General features: G+C 43.4%; 1 protein-coding gene across 4 annotated transcripts; it reads left to right on the top strand.

The window, feature by feature from the left end:
- The first annotated feature begins 2,053 nt into the window (after nt 1-2,053).
- LOC138761601 (cytotoxic T-lymphocyte protein 4-like) lies at nt 2,054-20,925 on the top strand. 4 transcript variants are annotated; one of them, XM_069933990.1, is made up of 4 exons: nt 2,054-2,182; nt 12,966-13,325; nt 18,119-18,207; nt 20,000-20,925. In XM_069933990.1, exons 1-4 carry the CDS (start codon nt 2,119-2,121, stop codon nt 20,063-20,065), a joined length of 579 nt encoding a protein of 192 aa, XP_069790091.1. In that variant the 5' UTR covers nt 2,054-2,118; the 3' UTR covers nt 20,066-20,925. The 4 variants fall into 4 exon arrangements, with proteins under 4 accessions (XP_069790091.1, XP_069790090.1, XP_069790089.1 ...); XM_069933989.1 differs by lacking the exon at nt 2,054-2,182 and adding an exon at nt 2,887-3,082 and having other exon boundaries at nt 12,966-13,347; XM_069933988.1 differs by lacking the exon at nt 2,054-2,182 and adding an exon at nt 2,887-3,082.
- The last annotated feature ends 192 nt before the right edge of the window (nt 20,926-21,117 follow it).

The following is a 21,117-nucleotide window of genomic DNA, read 5'->3' on the forward strand; positions in this document are numbered from 1 at the left end:
GCCCTTGTGGTTTATGCAAGAGGAGAAGACTGGCTGTCTAATGTTTCACTTGGAATAAGTGAAACAAAAGGAACTCTGTGGTGACCTGAAAGAAAGGGATTATCTGGAGAACCCTGAAGGGGCAGGTTTTGTCAGCAAGACACTGAAGTGGCTGATGGAAGTACATCAGTTGTGGATGTTCTGATACAACAAATCTCTCTCTGAAAACTGACAAGAACTTTCCTGAATGGTAACCATTTACCTTTCAAGCACCAAAGCCTGGTGAACTTTATAAATGTTACATTATTTGCACAGTATAAGAATTTAACCAGTGAACTTGGAGAATGGACTGTGAACCATAGAACTTTTCTGAACTTACACACACATGTGCTTAGAATTAGAAGGTGGTTAAGTTAGGTTAGTTAAGTCAAAAGTGATAAAGTTTGATCCTGATTTTATGTTTCTTCTTTGGCTTGGCTTCGCAGACGAAGATTTATGGAGGGGGTAAAAGTCCACATCAGCTGCAGGCTCGATTGTGGCTGACAAGTCCGATGTGGGACAGGCAGACACGGTTGCAGCGGTTGCAGGGGATAATTGGTGGGTTGGGTGTTGGGTTTTTCCTCTTTTGTCTTTTGTCAGTGAGGTGGGCTCTGCGGTCTTCTTCAAAGGAGGTTGCTGCCCGCCGAACTATGAGGTGCCAAGATGCACAGTTTGAGGCGATATCAGCCCACTGGCGGTGGTCAATGTGGCAGGCACAAAGAGATTTCTTTAGGCAGTCCTTGTACCTCTTTGGTGCACCTCTGTCACGGTGGCCAGTGGAGAGCTCGCCATATAACACGATCTTGGGAAGGCTATGGTCCTCCATTCTGGAGACGTGGCCCACCCAGCGCAGCTGGATCTTCAGCAGTGTGGACTCGATGCTGTCGGCCTCTGTCATCTCGAGTACTTCAATGTTAGGGATGAAGTCGCTCCAATGAATTTTGAGGATGGAGCGGAGACAACGCTGGTGGAAGCGTTCTAGGAGCCGTAGGTGATGCTGGTAGAGGACCCATGATTCGGAGCCGAACAGGAGTGTGGGTATGACAACGGCTCTGTATACGCTAATCTTTGTGAGGTTTTTCAGTTGGTTGTTTTTCCAGACTCTTTTGTGTAGTCTTCCAAAGGCGCTATTTGCCTTGGAGAGTCTGTTGTCTATCTCGTTGTCGATCCTTGCATCTGATGAAATGGTGCAGCCGAGATAGGTAAACTGGTTGACCGTTTAAAGATAATTAAAAGTAACTTTTGTTTAAGTAACCATTTGTCTTGGTGAATATCTATTGCTGCTGGGTTTTAGGGTCCTCTGGCCTCGTAACAATGCCTCTCTCTCCCATTGTCCACCACTCTCTGTTCCATTGTAGACCGTTGTTACCTCCGTTTCTCTCCTGTTGTTTGTCTACCACACTTCCTCATTTTCTCTTTATCTACCCTATCTCTCCTTTTTGTTGTCTCTCACTACTGTTTTCTGTTATTGTTACTGTTTTGCTGTCTAACACGCTCTCTCTGTTCATGATCTATTAGTGATTTTCCACCGCATTTACTCTGCCAGTCTATCACATTCCTCCTTTGCTATGGTCCACCATAGTGTCTTCCTGTCACTCTCGCTGTCTGATGTCTATTCCATCCCCATTGTTAATGGGTTGTGCCTGTCACATTCTCTGTGTCATTATCATCACCATTTTCGCTTCGCTATTGCCTGTCAGCCTCTGCGCTTGGTAACTGCAGTACAACGATCTGTTGGCTGATGGCTTTGCCAACCTCTCTCTTCTTGCCCAACATATCACTCAGCCATTCTCTGGCCTGCGACCTTTTGTCTCTGGCATTATCTCCCCCTCGAGTCAGATGTGGGTGAGTAGTGCAGTGGCATCTCTTGTACCCTAGCCCAGGAATTTCCCCTGATCACCACATCTTTACGCAATATGCGAGGGGTGCATGAGTGAGAACGGGAAATGAAAGCCTCAGCATCAATGCTTCCTTTGCAGGCTGTAATTTCCGAAATTTAACGCAGACAACATCCTTTAACGCCCTCCTTATTAAACCATAGACTCAGCAGTATTGAGTTCCATTTGAGGCAAGAGCGAGCAGGAACTCCATCTTTAGACGATGGAGCCGTTCTGCCGTCTAATCCTGGTTTTCCTGTGGGTGCACGCTGCCGGGAACCTGACTGGTAAGAAGATCCTGTGATGTTTTGTCTCCTGGACACCTTGGTTGCCTGATGGTGTGTCTGATGTGGAGAACGTGTGGACGCGGCGTTTGTCCTGTCTCCGTCTCCAAACCGAGGAGCGGGCGGTGTGATGGCGAGGACCCCATTCTGTTGGTCAGAGCCACCCGGTCCAAAAACTAAACAAAGTGCTTGTTGCAGGAGAAAGTGAAAGTCTCTCTCTCACACACACTCACTCCCCCTTCCTCCCCATCCATGGACCTGCCACACTGTTTCCAATCTGTGTCCGTTCAAAATTCCCGTCTTTGCCGTGTCCGTGCAGCGAGTCAGTCTCGCCGTGGACTGGAAACCCGGTGATACGGTGACCTGTCAAATGGAATGGGTAACAATTGGTCCAGTGCGTTGGGGAAGGCAGCAGAGGAAACGTGCATGGATGTGGACCAGGTTCATAGAGATGGGACCACATCGAAGGCGTTAGAGTGGGTTGGGGGTAGGGTAGGAGAGATTTTTGTTGAAATTAGACCTATCGCACGGTAATAGGACATTTCGACTCACGAGTCCATGCCGTCCAATTTACACAATTAACCTACACCCACGGGGAAACGCCGGTCACTGGCGTGGTAACAACGTTGCGCTCACCGCTTCGCCAACTGAGGTGGGCGCTGGGTCGGCTTATCCCACAGTGGAAGCGGTTGACGGATGTAAATGTCACAGGATATCGAATGATGTCCTGGCGAAGCCGCGAGTCCAAAATAAAGACCTGGGTTGAGGGTGTGCGGGAAGGATTTTCCACATGGAGGGATCTTGCAGACTGGAAGGCGCTGCCTGGGGACATGATGGGGGTAAGTACTCTCATGACATTGGAGCAGGTCCTGGACAACTACCGACTTTCTGCAGATAAATTCGGTGAGTGAAGGAGCTGTTTCCATGCTGAATATCGCGCTGACTTTTTTTAAGATAACAGGGGAGCGTCCAGCTTCACAATGATTACAATCTGCTCCGCGTGGGAAATGTGTCAGCCTTAGACAACCTCCGACCCTCGCAGTTTAGGGGAGAGTCGGCATAAGGCAATAAATCCGTCCACCACCTGTGAATTAGTCTTTCCTTTCAGTGCCGCGACATCCGAGAGGTGATGTTTGTGGGAGCCGAGGGATTTTTCTTACATTCCCCGACATCTCATCCAGACGTCGGTCACCCAAAACTGTGGAATGTAGGATGGATGTGGGGAGATGGTTCCCAATTTCAGTTAATGCAGACAGCAAAGTGTAATTACGAGGACGAGCCGTTCCTTTGTACGAATGACCTTCACTGGCGAGCTGAGTGATTGACCCAGAGCGTAGGGCGAGATGGGAATCAAGGGAAACGTGTCACATGAAAGGGGACCATTGACCCAGTGTGACTGCGCTGTCTGAAGGAGTTTCTGGCTCTAGCACCCTTTCAGGTAATGGGGTGGATCCCACGAATAGGTTTTCCTGATCTCCCCACTAAACCCTAATTTTTGAACTCTCTTCTAAAGAGGTTTTAGTTTTTTCCAAATATCCAGGTCTCTCATAATTTTATACACCTTAATTAAATATTTGCTTCGCTTCCCCTGTTTTACATGTCCTGTTGATCTCTCCATATGGCTCCTATCTGTGCCCTTTCCAATGTAATCATACCTTTCCTGCAACTTGATGGCCATGATACTGAAGCTAACCCCTAATGTGCATTGCATATAATTGTAGCATTACCTCCCACTCATTAATACTACTCTTTAGCTAATAAAGGAGAGCATCCTATACACCCTTTTTACACACTTTATTAGCCTGTTATCTTTAAGGGTCAGTGGACACACATTTCAAGGTTAACTATATGGACTACCAGATACTGCTGCTGGTTCACCTGCCAATGTCCATGAAGGGTCTTGATAGTTTGCGCAGTTTTCACATTTTCTCTGTTATCTTCATTCCAATATCCCAAAGACGTACAGATTGGTAGGTAATATGACCACTATAAATTGCTCCTATGTATAGGTTAATGGCAAAAGCTATCAAAGGAATGTTGATGGGCATTAGAGGTAGAGGGTGAATTGCAGACATACAGGGAACTAGAACTGGGGTTATGGAACGAATAGAATTACTTGTCTGAGAGCTAGCATGAACCTGATGGACTGAATGATCTTCCATGTGGTTATATACATCTGTTCATATTGCTCAATATCTGCCTGTTTACTATTCATTCCTTGACTTGTGTTTCACAAAAACATTAGCTTGCACCTCAGTGGGTTAAATTCCATTTGCTTCTTTTGCAGTTTGCCAGACCATGACCCTGATGTTCAGCACAGACTAGATGGGCCAAAGGGCTTGTTTCTGCTCTGTAGTGTTCTATGGTCCTCTCATTGTTAACCATCAGGTGCTGATTTTAACCCATGGATTTTGTTCCAGCAGTCTGAGCATCACACTAAACTGAACTTTATTTTCAATATGGAGCATCTGATCTAAGGGAAAACCAGCAGACTCGATGCAGGGTATTGACCTGAAACTTTAACTCTCTACTTCCCTCCACAGTTACTGTTTGACTAGCTGAGTTCTTCCAGCTGGATGGGTTTTTTTTTGCTGTCTAATGTTTATGTCAATACCTAACTGTTTAACCCCACTTTAAATAGGACAGACAGAGATCAGAATCTAAAAAAGACCTTATTTAAATAACTAGGCACTGGACAGAGAATGGAGCATTTTTTTGCAGTGTAACATTTGTTGTAAACATGCATATATGAAGAATAGAAGGGTGACAAGAATGAAGGTGGGGCTGCTAAAGGATAAAGGAGGCAGCATGTGCCTGGAGGCGGAGGAGGTTTGGAGGGGGGGCCTAAATGAATACTTTGTTACAGTATTCACAAGAGAAAAGGACCTGGATCAGGGTGAGGTCGGAATAGAACAGGCTTTTGTGCTGGATAATGTGGAGATTAAGGAAGATCCCCTGTGATATACCCCAGGCTGCTGTGGGATATGAGAGAAGAGATAGTTGGGGCAGGAACTATGATATTTGGATCCTCTTTGGCTGCAGGGGAGGTGCCAGAGAATTGGAGAACGGCAAATGTAATTCCCTTGTTTTAAAAAGGAAACAGGGAGAATCCTGGAAATTATAGACTGGTGTGTTTTACATCAGTGCAAACTATTGAAGAGGATTCTTAAGGTTCGGATCTATGACCATTTGGAGAAGTTCAGTCTACTCAAGGATAGTCAGCATGGCTTTGTGAAGGGAAGGTCATGCCTCATGAGCCTAATTGAGTTTTTTGAGGAGCTAACAAAAGAAATTGATGTGGGTGGTAGATGTGGTCTGCAACGATTTTAGTAAGGAATTTGACAAGGTCCCCCATCCAGAAAGTCATGAGGTATGGGATCAGTGGAACATTGGCTGTGTGGATTTTTTTTAAAAATTGACTTGCAGGAAGAAATCAGAGGGTAGAAGTGGAAGAAAAGTATTCTGCCTAGAGGTCAGTGACTAGTGGAGTGCCGCAAGGTTCTGTTCTGGGATCTAGATGAAGAAGCAGAAAGATGTCAGTAAGTTTGCAGGTGACATGACAGTTGGAGGAGGTATGGATGGAGCTGAAGCTTACGAGAAGGTTAGACAGGATGCAGAGTTGGGCAGAAAAGTAGCAGATGGTTTAATCCAGTTAAGTGTGAAATGATGCATTTTGGAAGGACAAATTAGAAGGCTGAATACAGGATTAATGATCAGTTACTTAAGAGCGTGGATGAACAGGGGGACCTTGGGTTCAAATTGATACATCCTTCAAAGTCGCTGCACTGGTTGATAGGTTAGTTAAGAAAGCCTATGGGATGCTGCGCTTCATTAATAGGGAGATTGCATTTACTAGAGAGGTTATGTTGCAACTTTATAAATCTCTGGTATGATCACACTTAGAGCATTGTGTTCAGTTCTAGTCATCTCATTATAGGAAGGATGTGGAAGCTATGGAGAGGGTGCAGAGGAGATTTACCAGGATGTTATCTGGATTGGAAAACAAGTCTTATGAGGCAAAGTTGACAGAGCTGGGACTTTTCTCTTTGGAACATGGAAGGATGAGAGGAGATTTAATAGAGGTCCACAAGATTATGAGATGCATAAATAAGGTGGACATTCAGCGCCTTTTTCCCAGGACAGGAATAGTAAACTCCAGAGGACGTGTGTACAAAGTGAAGGGAGGGAAGTTTAGAGGAGACATCAGAGTTAAGTCATTTTATGCAGTGAGTTGTGGGTGCCTGGTATGTCTTGCAGGGATGGGGGTGGAGGCTGAAACATTAGGGGCATTTAAGAGACTCTTAGGTGCATGGATGGAGGAAAAGTGGAGGGTTACAGGTTAGGGAGGGTTTAGTACTTTTTTGGCATCTGCGGTTTTTGTTTTGTGGCCCCATTGTGAACATCTGGTGTCAACACTCTGCTTCCTTTGTATTAAGTTTTGCTGACTATGGCAGATGTTGTTTTTATCTGTGGCTGCATAGAAAGATAACATGAGTGGGTGAGCTCAAACGTTCCTTCCTTCCTTCCCCCCCCCCCCCAACCCGCCCCGTCGGAGTGTTTTTAAAAAAATATATTTTACTGTTCATTTTTTCCATAAATATATTCATACAGTCTTTAAACTTTTATAAATTTCAAATATGTACAAATGAAGAGCAAACAAAAAAAAATCCCCCTTTTTCCCTCCCCCACCTACCAATACAATATAAGAATATAACTTTGCGTACCATCAAACCACTAGTTTCTTCCTTAATTTTTTTTCTGGGATTTCACATCATTACAAGAAAAATATAACACTTAATAATCTAAGTATGGTTGCCACATCTTAATGAAAGTGTCATATTTATTTTTTAAGTTGTAAATAATTTTCTCCATGGGTATACAGCTACTCATCTCCTCGGCCCATCAAGCAATAAGATGGGGAAGTCGGACTTCCAGGTGATTGTTATACACTTCTTGGCCACAGCCAAGGTCACCTTAACTAAACAGATTTGAAATTTAGTCAGTTTATTGGTCACATCCATAAGGTTGCCCAGAAGGTATAGTTCTGAGTCGTGTGTAAAGGTCACTCCTGTTATTCTTGTTAGTGTTTCAGTGATATTTTCAGTCTTACCTTCACACATGAAGAATGTATGAAGGTTCCAATTTTGATGCCACATCTAAAGCACATTTGAGATTTTGATTTGTGCAGTTTTTGTGGCGTAAGTTACAGTTGATGTAGAAAATTATATTGAACCAATCCATATCTCACATTAAGCGTTGATGTCAAACTGTCCACACACCAGCCAGACTAGCATTCCTCTGGTATTGCAACACCTAGATCCGACTCCACCTCTCCCTCGACCTGGCTTAGCATTTTCACCTTGGAGAGCAGAATACATCCTGGTTATGTATTTAGGTAAATTTCCCAATCGAAGCATCCTCTCCATTTTGTTACTTGAGGGCAGGGCCATTGTGGGACCTCGTCTCTCTCGCAGAAAGGATCTCAATTGAAGACAGCAGAAGAAGGTTCCATTGACAGATTGTATTTCTGTTTTAGTTGCTCAAAGGACATAAGTAGCCCTTCTTCATAGCAATCTTCAACATGTTTAATTCATTTCTCATCCCAAATATTTAAAATTCTATTGCCCAAATTCATGTTTGTGCTTTTGGTGATATCCCCACTTTTTTTCCAATACTTTCATAAATCTCATACCAAATTTTAATCATATGTATTAGAATGGGGTTATCTGCTTTTTTGTTATTAATTTGACATTCCATTTATAAATGAAATCCTTTGCTCCATTTTCTCTCTCTCATTGTATGTAGTCCCAATTAGATCCATGAGGGAGGTTCTCTTCTTCAAAAAAGGATGAGAGGAACCTCACCTAAAAAAATGATTTTTTAAAAATCCAGTAATCTTAATCCTCCATTTAGGTAGGTAGGTAGGTATTCCCCTAGTCTTTTGGCTTGTGATTTTGCCAAAATTTTGTAATCTACATTTAATAAGGAGCTGGGTCTGCAAGATGATGGTTTTAGCTGGTCTGTTTTTTTTTATAGAACTGTAATAATAGCTGTTGGAAGGATTCCAGAAAAGTCTTGGTTTCAACTGCCCGGTTACCTCCATAATAAGAGGCATCAAGAGGTCACTCAGGTGGGAAACCATCTTCTCCTGGTGACTTATTTGCCTGTAATGTATTCAGGGCTTTTTTCAATTTCTTCTCTAGTGAGAACTAAAACAGAAATACAATCTGTCAATGGAACCTAATTCCTTCTCTAATTCCTTCTGATCTCTATATTCAAATTTTGGCAGCTCAATCACCAAGAGAAATTCATACATTTCAATAAAATCCCCTATCAAATCTGATTTGTATAGCGTTATGTAATATTGTTTTAAAGTATCATTGATTTCATTTTGGTAATATGTTAATTTGTCAGGGTCTGTTTGAACTTCATTTATCATCCTTGACGTCTCTTCTGTCTTTAATTGCCATGTCAAAACTATCTCCCAATTCATAATACTTCTGCTTCTCTATCCTATATGTTTGTAATGCATTGTATTACATTTTTTTATATTTACCAAAGTGTTATATTTTTCTTTCAAACCCATTCACTGATATTTTTCTAATTCAAATATTTCTTTCTCAAGGCCATTGATCTCTGCCATATATTCTTTTTTTTTTGGTATTTTAAATTATCTGTCCTTTCAGGTAAACCTTTAATGTATCCCATATTAGGAAACTATCATTGGTGGAAGGTCTATTTTTTTCACAAAACAATTCTATTTGTTCCCTGATAAAATTACAGAAATCTGTCCTTCTCAACAGTGTAGGATTAAGATGCCATCTGTAGACACTCTTGCCTCTCAGGCTTCATTATCATTAAAGTCAGAGCTATGTGGTCAGAAAGCAGTCTGGTTAAATATTCCATTTCAACCACTCCATTTGTCAATTGTGCAGACATTAAAAACAGATCTGTTCTTGTATAGGAATCATGAACCTTTGAGTAGAATGAATAATCTCATCTTGTGGGGTGTAATTGTCTCCACACATCTATCATTTAAATCTTTCATAAAAGTCAAAGTAACTTTCGCAGCTTTTGCCTTTGTCACTCTCCTTGCTAATTTATCAAGGACTGGATCCAAGCAAAGATTAAAATTCCTTCCAATCAGTGCATTTTGTCTACCCTCTACTGTTTTTAAAAATACATTTTGTATAAAGGATTCATCATCAAAACTTGGAACATGTATGTTCATGAGCGTCCAGGATTCTGCATATATCAAACAATGTGGCATTACAAATCTTCCCGTCGGGTCAAAGGATGGCCCTTCGATCAACACCAATGTTTTTATTTATTAAAATCATCACCACCCCCCTCCCCCCACTTTAGAATTAAAAGAGGATATGACTTGTCCCACCCAATCCTTTTTTAACTTATTATGTTCCAATTTTGTAAGGTGTGTTTCCTGTGTGTTTCCTTTAATTTTTTTAAGTGTGCCAAAAATCTATTCCATTTTATGGGTTGGTTTATCCCATTAATGTTTTAACTTATACATTTTAGCATTCTATTCATATTTGTACATACTCAACACTATCTTCAGATTCTTTTGCTTATTTATACAATAACGTGCTTTTCCCTTGAAAACAAACATATACATTGCCCCTGCTCTGACGGTAACATAATCAAGAAACCCTGGAAGCCTGCAAAAAAAACCTGTGGTACTGTCTGAGGAAGAACCCCTCCCCTTAGTCCCCTGTCGAGTGGTAAGTGGGAAATGAATAGGGGAGGAGGAACAGCATCCAATCCCTATCTGGCACCAACATTACTGAGTGATCTGCTCCCACGAGGCCAGTGGTCAGTGAGCCTGTGTAGCAATCTTGCTGCTGGCTCAGCAAGTCGTAAGTTCCAGGATAACTCCAGGGAATGGTGCACCAAATCCAGAAGCATGTTCACACTGCTCGGTGGATTGCCTTGTCTCCCTGCTGAGCCCTTATTTACTCTCTTGAAATGTGAAAGATTCTGTGAAGTTATTTCACAATAAAACAGGGATTTTTCCTCAATTTACTCATTTATGACAAACTGATTATCTGTTCCTCATCACACTTCTACTTAAGACATTTCTATATACAAATGTGTGGTACATTTTCCGATACTGCACAATAATTACAGATCAAATATATCTCTGCATCCACCCCCTCATTTTCCCTGTTTCTACTAGCTGTTATTTGTGCCTGCATTCATCTCTTTGGCAGAGGGTCACTGGACCCCTCTCTGTGTGAGACCATCACGTTTGCTTCGTGCCCCACTTTCAGGGTGGAACCAGAAACTGAGTCAATGCTTCAGATCTAAATTGTCAGCTCAATTTCTATTCTCACACATGCTGCATTTTGCATCTTTCTTTCTTTCCCGCATCTGCAGTTTTTCACAAATAATTTTCACTCACTGTGGGAGTGATTGTAGGCGCATCGTATAATAATGAGCTGCGGTTGAAACCCTGTTGCTAATATGATGTAGAATGAGCAACACTGCAGAGGCACACACACACATCACCAACCCCCACCCTTGCTCCCGACACACCAGTACCTTCACTACACAGGTCACTGATTGTGCCGTGAATGTGCCCACTTGCTGACCTGGATTCACTTGGGAGCCAGCCTGCCTGATCAATCTGAGGGGTCTGACAGCAAGCATTTGGAGGGCATCTCTGAACCAAAGGGTAGTGGTTGAAGCTTCCAAGCTTCTGTGGGTTCTCAACACCTCACTACTGCTTTGGGCATCAAGACTCAGAAATAAACTCTTTAAAGTGTTAAATGAAGAATAGAAATCACATTAGAAGGACACACCAACTGTTTACACTGATCCCATTAAATTTTCCCCACAGCAGCTTCTGCCTCAAGCACTAGGACTTTCAAACTCTACACTGCCAAACTATCTCTTCTCAAATGGTTCTGTCTTTGCCCCACTCCCATTCCCCAGACCACTTATTGATCTGCTGGATAAGGAGATCTGGGTGAACAGGATTTTAAACAAGAAAGTCTGCAGATGAAATACACAGACATGCTGCAGAAACTCAGCAGGTCACGCATACTGAAGGAAGCAAAGGGGAACCAATGTTTCGAGCCTGGGCCCTTTGTCAAGATATAAGCAAAAACAAGTACTTGGGATGGAAGAGAGGAGGGAGGAAGAGGAAGGGGGAGGAGTGAAGGCTCATGGGTAAGAGGGAGATGTAGATGGGAGGTCAGAAGAGAGAAAACCTTAGTGGGGGGGTATGAGAATGAAGAGGGTGGGGAGTTGGGGGAAAGGAGACAGAGGGATAGGGAAAAGATAGAGACATGGGGGAAGGGGGTTCTTGTGGTTGCGTACTTACCTTTGGGAGTGGTGCCATTCACTGCTGATGATGTAAGCAAAAGGATGCGCGTAAGTAATAGCATGCACGCACGGATGTGTTAAACGTAAATAAACGAGTGATGGATCTCAGACGCAGGAGGAGGAGAGTGAGAGTGTCAGAATCACCAGTGGTAGAGAGCCAAAGAGAAGGTCAGAGGAGTTTGGGTGGGTGGTGTTTGTGGAGTTGAAGAATGCAATGTTGTGTCTGAAGAGAATAAATGTTTACTCCTTTGGGTGCTGAAAGAAACAAGTGACTGTATTCTTTGTTTGTAAACTGGGTAAATCAGTTCTTATAGGGTGATCAGAAACTGGAGAGGTCAATGTTAATGCCATCCGGCTGGAGGGTGCCCAGAATGAATATAAGGTGTTGTTCCTCCAATTTGCAAATGGTTTCGGTTTGGCAGTGCATGAGGTCATGGACAGACATGTTGGAGTGAACAGGATAAACCCATTTAGGCCTCATATCATCTCACTGTTCCAAAGAAGACACCAGGCTCCCTGCCAATATCAAAGATCTCCAGCCCTGCCGATGTCCTCCTTTTCACTTGTGCTTTCACAAAGGGAAGACACTATATCCTACTCAACACACCTGGATGGTGGTGGTCAAAACAGAGTGCCAACTTCATGCCCAGGCAAAAGCCCTTTGGGACCTTGTCCCCAAGTACCTGTGACTCCCCCCACTCCACACACTGAACTTCCTGACAGACTGGTTCCAAGTTCACATAAAACTGATTGGATCAGTTCATATCTTCCCTTGATGGTACTTCATAATGATTGGAGTAAAATCAAATTAAGTGTAATAACTGTACAGCAAGTCAAGGGTGGTAAAGATTAGTCAAAAACACAAGATTGCAGGTGCTGGAGGGAATAAATGGGTCAGGCAGCATCTGTGGGGAGTAATGTCGACTGGATAAAGGTTCTAGACCCAAAATGTTGATGGACAACGTCTTTCCATGGATGCTGTCTAGGCCACTGACTTCCTCCAACTTCTCTTTGTTCACTTAGGTAAAATCAGACAGGTTTAGAAATGGCATGATCTGTTGTAAATGAATAATGGGTTACTTACGTATGTACACTGAATGTGGCTCTTCGAACCATCAAGTATATGCCATCTCCCAACAGACCAGTCCCATTGCTGCTCTCCTTATTTCCCTATAACTTATTCCCTCTTATCTGTCCATCAACTTCTCAGTGATGCTTATCCACACTGAGATCATTCCCAGAGGCTAGTTAACCTCCCAGCATGTCGTTGGGGTGTGGGGGGGACTCTGGAGCAGCCGAGGACACATGCAAACCTACCAGAGGTCAGGTTCAAAGCTGGGTCACTGGAATTGAGGCAGCAGAACTACCTGTAGCACCACTGGGTTGTAATGAAGATAACAAATCCATCTGAGTGATTATTTCTTTATTTCTTCCCTTGCAGAGGAACTAAAGGTCACTCAGCCTGGACTGTTGGAAGTTTCTAGCACAAAGAAACCCACTTTGGACTGTACACATGACTGTGAAGATGATGTTGAACTAAAGCTAACAATTCTCAAAGGCAAGGACAAGACCACTGTGTGCTCTGGTACCATAATATCATCCAATCAATCCATTGACGCAAGAGGACTATTTCACTGTCAGATGAAATGGCTACCAAACAAAATTTCAGTCATCATATATGGATTTAACTCTTCACTGGTCAATAACTATTTCTGCAAGATTGAGAAAATGTACCCCCCACCTTATCAATGCGGTGTGGGAGATGGAACAGTCATCTACATCAACTCAGAGGACAGGAAATGTGAGAGCACTTTCTCCTTTGGGTAAATTTGTTTCTTCCTCAAAATTGGGCAAATGTTTTCGGTTTAAGTAGGTTGATACAACATAATGGGTTGAAGGGCTTGTATTGTGCTATAATGTTCTATACACATTCCATTTCTTTCTTTGGCTTGGCTTCACGGACGAAGATTTATGGAGGGGTATGTCCACGTCTGCTGCAGGCTCGTTGGTGACTGACTAGTCCGATGTGGGACAGGCAGGCACGGTTGCAGCGGTTGCAAGGGAAAATTGGTTGGTTGGGTGTTGGGTTTTTCCTCCTTTGTCTTTTGTCAGTGAGGTGGGCTCTGCGGTCTTCTTCAAAGAAGGTTGCTGCCCGCCGAACTGTGAGGCGCCAAGATGCACGGTTGGAAGTGATATCAGCCCACTGGCGGTGGTCAATGTGGCAGGCACCAAGAGATTTCTTTAAGCAGTCCTTGTACCTCTTCTTTGGTGCACCTCTGTCTCGGTGGCCAGTGCAGAGCTAGCCATATAACACGATCTTGGGAAGGCATGGTCCTCCATTCTGGAGACGTGACCCACCCAGCGCAGCTGGGTCTTCAGCAGCATGGATTCGATGCTTACGGACTCTGCCAGCTTGAGTACTTCGATGTTGGTGATGAAGTCACTCCAATGAATTTTGAGGATGGAGTGGAGACAGCGCTGATGGAAGCGTTCTAGGAGCCGTAGGTGATGCCGATAGAGGACCCATGATTCAGAGCCGAACAGGAGCGTGGGTATGACAACGGCTCTGTTCACACTGATCTTTGTGTGTTTCTTCAGGTGGTTGTTTTTCCAGACTCTTTTGTGTAGTGTTCCAAAGGTGCTATTTGCCTTGGCGAGTCTGTTGTCTATCTCTTTGTCGATCCTTGCATCAGATGAAATGGTGCAGCCGAGGTAGGTAAACTGGTTGACCGTTTTGAGTTCTGTATGCCCGATGGAGATGTGGGGGGGCTGGTGATGGAGGACCTCAGTTTTCTTCAGGCTGACTTGCAGGCCAAACATTTTGGCAGTTTTCGCAAAACAGGACGTCATGCACTGGAGAGCTGGCTTTGAATGGGCAACTAAAGCGGCATTGTCTGCAAAGAGTAGTTCATGGACAAGTTGCTCTTGTGTCTTGGTGTGAGCTTGCAGGCGCCTCAGATCGAAGAGACTGCCATCCATGCGGTACCGGATGTAAACACTGTCTTCATTGTTGAGGTCTTTCATGTCTTGTTTCAGCATCATGCTGAAGAAGATAGTAAAGAGGGTTGGTGCGAGGACACAGCCTTGCTTCACGCCGTTCGTTGTCAATGGAGAAGGGTTCGGAAAGGCCGCATCGCGGGGAGAGACAGCCACCGAGACCGGGCCTGCCCGCACCGCTGCCCGAGCATCGAACACAGGCCGCCGTCGCCAGGCAAACCCCGGCAGCCCGCACAGCCCGACCGTTGGCAGCCGAGCCCTGGGCCGGGAGCGGTCAATGAGAACTGTTTAGTGTATTTCAGAGTTTAATACACACCTCAAAAACCAATAGTCTAAACACTAACAACTGTGAACTCCATTGCAGAGTTCCCTCCAGTCTTAAAAAAAATTTTCTACTAGAACTTTTCTTTCTGATCCTCAACCAATGCTACATCCCCTTTACTCGGCTGCGGCAGGAGTAAACGCACGCAGGCCGATTCCAGGGCGCACCACTCCATAACTGGGGACAGCGGTCGTTGATCTCCAGAAATGGTTTGACCTAAAAGGGGAGGCAGGCCTCTTCAGCCCGGTTAACCAACCTGCGTAGGAGAAGGTCACTCCGATATAAAACCTATGACCCAAGGACCTCGCTGCCACGTCCCAGCTTGTTTGGCCATGGCACACGAACATTCCATTTAAGGCACTGGGTAAAATAAATCAAAGGCCAAGCGCAGCAGAATGAGATGGAGAATATTGTTCTGCTCTACTCCAACAAAGATCCCCAGTTTCAGTGCATGGAAGGTGTGAGGTTTGGCCCTTCCTCACACTGGCTGTCTGGTGCACAAGTACACCCCAACGTTCTCCGGTCCCCAGTGCAAAACACACAGATACACAACCAGACATAACACACATACATTCAGACAAACCATACATAAGCAGGACAAGTATTCAAGTAACTATTGTTTCGTAAATAAGAGAGTGTCATATGATTAGCGTGAACTGATCCTTTGGTTGTTCAGCATTCTCACTCCCGTGGTGAGGGTGGTGGGGGGGGGAAACTGTTCCTCAGTCTGGTGCTCCTGGCTCTGATACTCCTGTATCTCTTTCCCCACTGGAGCAGCCAAAAGAGATGTGTGCAAGGTATAAGGGTTTTTCAATAATTTTGCACACCCTCTTCAGACAATGATCCCGGTAGATCATGTCATTTGGGGGGGGAGGGGGAAATCCCAGTGATCCTCTCTACCACTCTTATGATCCTGTCGATTGACCTCCGATCCATTTCTCTGCATCAACCTACCACACTGTGATGCAGCCAGCCAGGACGCTCTCGATAGAGCTCCTATAGAAGGTTGACAAAATGGTGGCCGGTAGCCTTGCCCGCTTCCGTCTTCTCAGGAAGTGCAGTCGCTGTTGCACCTTCCTGACAAGTGAGGAGATGTGCGTCCACAATAGGTCACTAGTTAGGCTTATGGTGATGGACACTGCCACAAATTATTAGTTTGAGAATGTAGTCCCTGCAGGCCAGTGTTTTGAGGTTGCAAGAAATGCAGAGCCATCTATCTAAAAAACAGTTGGTTGAGAAATAATAATTAAAATTAATTTTGACCCTTCACTGTAGCTTCCCCTTAAAGACTTATTTCTAGAGTCATTCCTCCTGAGAAATCATTTGAATAATAACTTTGTTTTGCTTTATCAGTTCATATCATTTGAAGTTCAAAGGTTTCTTTTATTGTCATGTAATAAGATTAAAAATGTAATATACCTGATATACTTCCATTTTTGTCTACCGGGCACCTCTCAGTGAGAATCCCATTCCAAAGAGGCACAAAATGAATTGGCTGCTCCCTCTTGAGACAAACAGGCAAAACTCTTTATTCACACTTGATTTCCTGATGACTTTACTCTTAACTCTAATTTTTACTGTGAAGCTTTTGCCACTTTCCAAGTGTCCAGGGGCCAATAAATCAACTCACATCTCCAGTTTTCCAGATGTAACATTGAGATGATTCTGCCAAATGGCAGCAGGTTGTGACCTGAAGCCAATCCTAGGGACTTGAAGTAATACATTTCAGGTTGGTGCTCCTGAGTTCACACAATTGAAAGTGCCTCTTCTTGGATGAAACATTGTGAAGTTCACAAAAAGATCCCATGGGTCAGCAACTTTAGAAAATGGTAGAGTCAGAGTCCACCTAGTGTGGAAATAGGCTGTTTGGCCCAATTTGACCATGCTAACTAAAATGTCCCTCCCACACTAGCGTCCCCATCCACATTTGGCCATATCCCACTAAACCCATCCTATTCATGGATCTGTCAAAATGTTTCTTAAACGTTGCAATAGTACTGTCTCAACCGCCTCTTCCAGCCTGTTCCACACACTCACCAGCCTCTGTGTGAAAAAACTCACCTTGGGATTCTCAGGTTACCAATTTCCCAACTCTGAACAAAAGACTCTCTGGTTTATCTCATCTATCCCTCCCATTTATTCCTCATTCAATATCACTTGGCAGATTATTTTGCCAGATTCGAATTGCTGTTTGGTGGAATTTTAAATTTAGACATATAGCATGGTAACAGGCCCTTCTGGCCCACGAGCTTGTGCCACCCAATTACACCCATTAGACCTACAACCCCGGTACATTTTGAATGGTGGGAGAAAACATGAGGAACCCCATACAGACACAGGGAGAGCATTCAAATTCCTTACAGACAGCGCCTGATTCGAACCCCAGTCACTGGCACTGTATCAGTGTTGCGTTAACCACTACACTAACTGGGCTGCCCCTTGAAATGTTCAAGTTCACTGCCACATTTCCCAAAACAGTGAACATACGTCGAAAAACTTCACAGGATAGAAAAAAAAGAAAAACACAAAAATGAAAATGACTCTTTAATTTGTTACTCGATTAAGTTATAATTTTTCAAATTTATTTTTTTTAAAGTTTAGACATACAGCGCAGTAACAGGCCATTTTGACCCACAAGTCCGTGCCACCCAATTTACACCCAATTAATCTACACCCCCAGTGCGCTTTGAAGGGTGGGAGGAAACCAGAGCACCCAAGGAAAACTCACGCAGATACGGGGAGAATGTACAAACTCCTTACAGACAGTGCGAAATTCAAACCCCAATCCTGATCGTTGGCACTGTAACAGCATTGCGCTCATACCTACGCCAACTGTGCCACCCCAATCAGAACTCCATTTGGCTCTTTAATCCCCAAATCTGGATGCCCACACTCCGAACTTCAGTCTATACAATGTCGTTGTCCCAGAATTGATCATTATTTCTGACAAGAGTTTCTAATTTACACCATACATCATCTGAGAAAATGGTTTCTGATGCTTGGCTCTATTGCTAAAGTTGCTCTGGATTTTTAAACTTGAAGGGAGAGTTTCCTCTCTCTCTTCTCATAAATCGTTTCAGGTAATGCAGGTGGAATTCTGCTCACTTTGAGAATGACTGGGCATGTGTTGGGAACCTGGCCTTGAGAGGAATCAAGGTTTTTTGAAAAGGTGGAGCAGGGATCAGAGTCCTTTTGCCTTGATTTCACTGACACAACTATGGCGAAGGGCAATATCCAATGTGTACACAATCCATGATGGTTTTCTTGTATTTCAGGTCCTCTGTTTTTATTCATTCTGGTCGTGGGAATTCTGGGCTTCCTTCTTCTGCTCAGTGTGGCCTACATATTTGTTCTGATAATTAAAGTAAGTAACAAAGAAAACATTAATGTGATATAAGCAGAGATAAGTTGAGGAACCTATGTACAAGGTGCCACACATGAGGCTACTTAACAAGATAAGAGTCCATGTTATAACAGAAAACATACCAGCTGATTGACAGAATCCAGGGATCATATTCTGGTTGGTTGTGGTGTTCCACAAGAGTCAGCGATGGGGCCACTTCTTTTTATGTTGAATAGTAATTATTTGAATTATGAAATGAATGGCTTTGTGGCCAAGTTTGCAGATGATGTGAAGGTAGGTGGAGGAGCAGGTAGGGTTGAGGAAGCAGGGAGGCTGCAGAAAGATTTGGAATAAGGAGAGAAGTGCCAAATGAAATATAATTTTGGAAAGTGTATGATCAAGCAGAAACAAGCAGACTATTTTCTAAATGGGGAGAAAATTGAAAATACCCAGATGCAAAGGGACCTGGGAGTCCTTGTGCTGGATAGCCTGAAGGTAAACTTTCAGGTTGAGTCGGTTGTGAAGAAGGCAAAAGCAACGCTGGCATTTTATTTCAAGAGGAATAGAATATAAGATGTGATGTTGAGGCTTTATCAGGCACTGGTGAGATCTCACCTGGAGAATTGTGAGTAGTTTTGAGCTCTTCATTTAAGAAAGGATATGTTGACATTGGAGTGGATTTGTAGTGTTCACAAGGATGATTCTGCGAATGAAAGGGTTATCATGAAAGGAGCGTTTGACAGCTCTTGGCCTGCACTCATTGGAATATAGGAGAATGAGAGGGGATTTTATTGAAGCATTTTTCATGTTGAAAGGTGTGGACAGAGTAGATGTAGAAAAATTGTTTCCCCATGGTGGGAGAGTCTAGGACAAGAGGCACAACTTCAGGATTAAAGGGTGTCCACTTAGAACAGAAAGGCAGAGGAATTTCCTCAACCAGAGGATGGTAAATCTGTGGAATTTGTTGCCACAAGTGGCTTTGGAGGCCAGATCATTGGATGTATTTGAGGAAGAAATTAATAGATTCTTGATTAGCCAGGGCATCAAGGGTTACGGGGTAAAGGCCGGGCAGTGGGGCTGAGTGGGAAAATGGATCCGCTCATGATTAAATGGTGGAGCGGACTCAATAGATTGAATGGCCTATTTCTGCTCCTATGTCTTCTGGTCTTATCATCTTATGGTCTAACTGTTCAGGCAGTATCAGCTAAGAAAGGAACAGAGATAATGTTTCAGGACTTTGTTGAGTATTTTCAGAACTCTCTGCTGACCAGATTTTAATTTGCTTTGGGTCCACATTGTCTGGAAGCTGTGGAGAGGGGTACCCCAGTGACAGGCTCTGGGATGCCACAGTGAGTGTATTGTTCCAGCATCATGTGCTCCTCACCCACTGTTGAACACTACACCTGTTCTCCACTTCCACCTATCCATCCTCTATCCCAAGGACACCCCATTTTTCCAAAACTCTGTTGCTTTAAATCAAATCGCATTCAGATTTATTATCAGAGTACACATACGACCCTTTTCTTTGCAGCCGAGGCAGAATTACTATTTATTGGCAGTGCAAAAAAAAAATCCTTCTGTATTTTCTAGCTCCTGGTCTAATGTTTCACATTGATGTTTCCAGATTGCTTTGTGATCTGCTCTTCCCTCTCGCTGTAACCTACAAGATCTGGTTCTTTGTACATGCCCTAATTCCTTTGCGCCACCTCTCCTCATCTGAAGATGCTACATTAATGAAAATCATTGTTTTCTCTGAATTAGTTACTACATGTATCACAATAATAATTCTGCAAATGTGTGTCTATTCTTGCAGAGCAAAACAAAGAAAACGAATGTGAACCCTGTGTATGAGCAGATGGCTCCCACCAGAGGGAGATAGGCTGTTTAGCGGGGATGTCGAAACAAACACAACTTGTCCACACAGCTACCAAAATAAAAGTGATGACTAGCAGAAATGGATGAGAATTGAGATGGAGAAAAGGTCTGTGAAGATGTGGCTAGAGCCCACCCTACACATCTAAAAACAGAGTCAAGCAGGAAATTGTAAAACTAAGATGTAAATATTTTTAAACTTTTTAAAAATTTTTTGTAATGCAGAAGATGGATTGGTTCCATCATACTGAAGATGTAAGTTGATGAGCAAACAATACGCCATAGTGCATTCACTAGCACAGCTGGTAGACTGGACATTGTGTCACCAAAACTATCCTTGGTAACGTATGACTACACAACTCGTTCCATTGGGAGTTTGGCATCGAATCCTATTTGCGAATTAGTGTTTCAGGGGTTGATGGGGGATTGTGAGAAATCCTGGCACTTCACCATCTGCAGATCTTTATACGTGATGCAGAGCATGGCAGCGCAAAAAACAATTTGTGGGTCGTCAAACTAAGGAGACGGATTCATGTGCAGGGGCTAACATTGCTCTGTTGAATTGTAATAAATCCTGTTTTGCTTGGGTTGGTGATGGGCGTGCAGGAGGAAGCTTTGTTTTTACATTCCCTTGGGCTGTCTGTTCAGGGTGTCCATGCTTATCCTTATCCTTCTGGAATGTACAGAATATTTAAAGATTAGCCCCCCCACCCCCCCACCCCAAGTTTGTTCAGGGAATAGTTCTGTGATTAAAAGCAAGTGTTTCTAGCATTTTCTGTTTTGATTTTTAATTGAAAAGTCTTACATGATAAAGCTTCAGGAAGATCTTTTTTTAAATTGTTTTCAATAAAATGATGTAAATTGCTATATGAGGATTCTTTGATTATTTGGTTTTTTGGTCCTATTTAATCACATTGATTGAACATGGAACAGCAGAGTGCAGGCCAACCTATGTAAACCTACTTCACAACAATCTAATCTATCCCAACCTTCCACCCGTAACCCTTTCCTAAAGTCAGGTTTACTTTTTTGAACTTGACAGTAGCTTCTGGTGTGGGT

The sequence above is a fragment of the Narcine bancroftii genome, chromosome 4 (genome assembly GCF_036971445.1).
Source record: "Narcine bancroftii isolate sNarBan1 chromosome 4, sNarBan1.hap1, whole genome shotgun sequence".
Taxonomy (NCBI): domain Eukaryota; kingdom Metazoa; phylum Chordata; class Chondrichthyes; order Torpediniformes; family Narcinidae; genus Narcine; species Narcine bancroftii.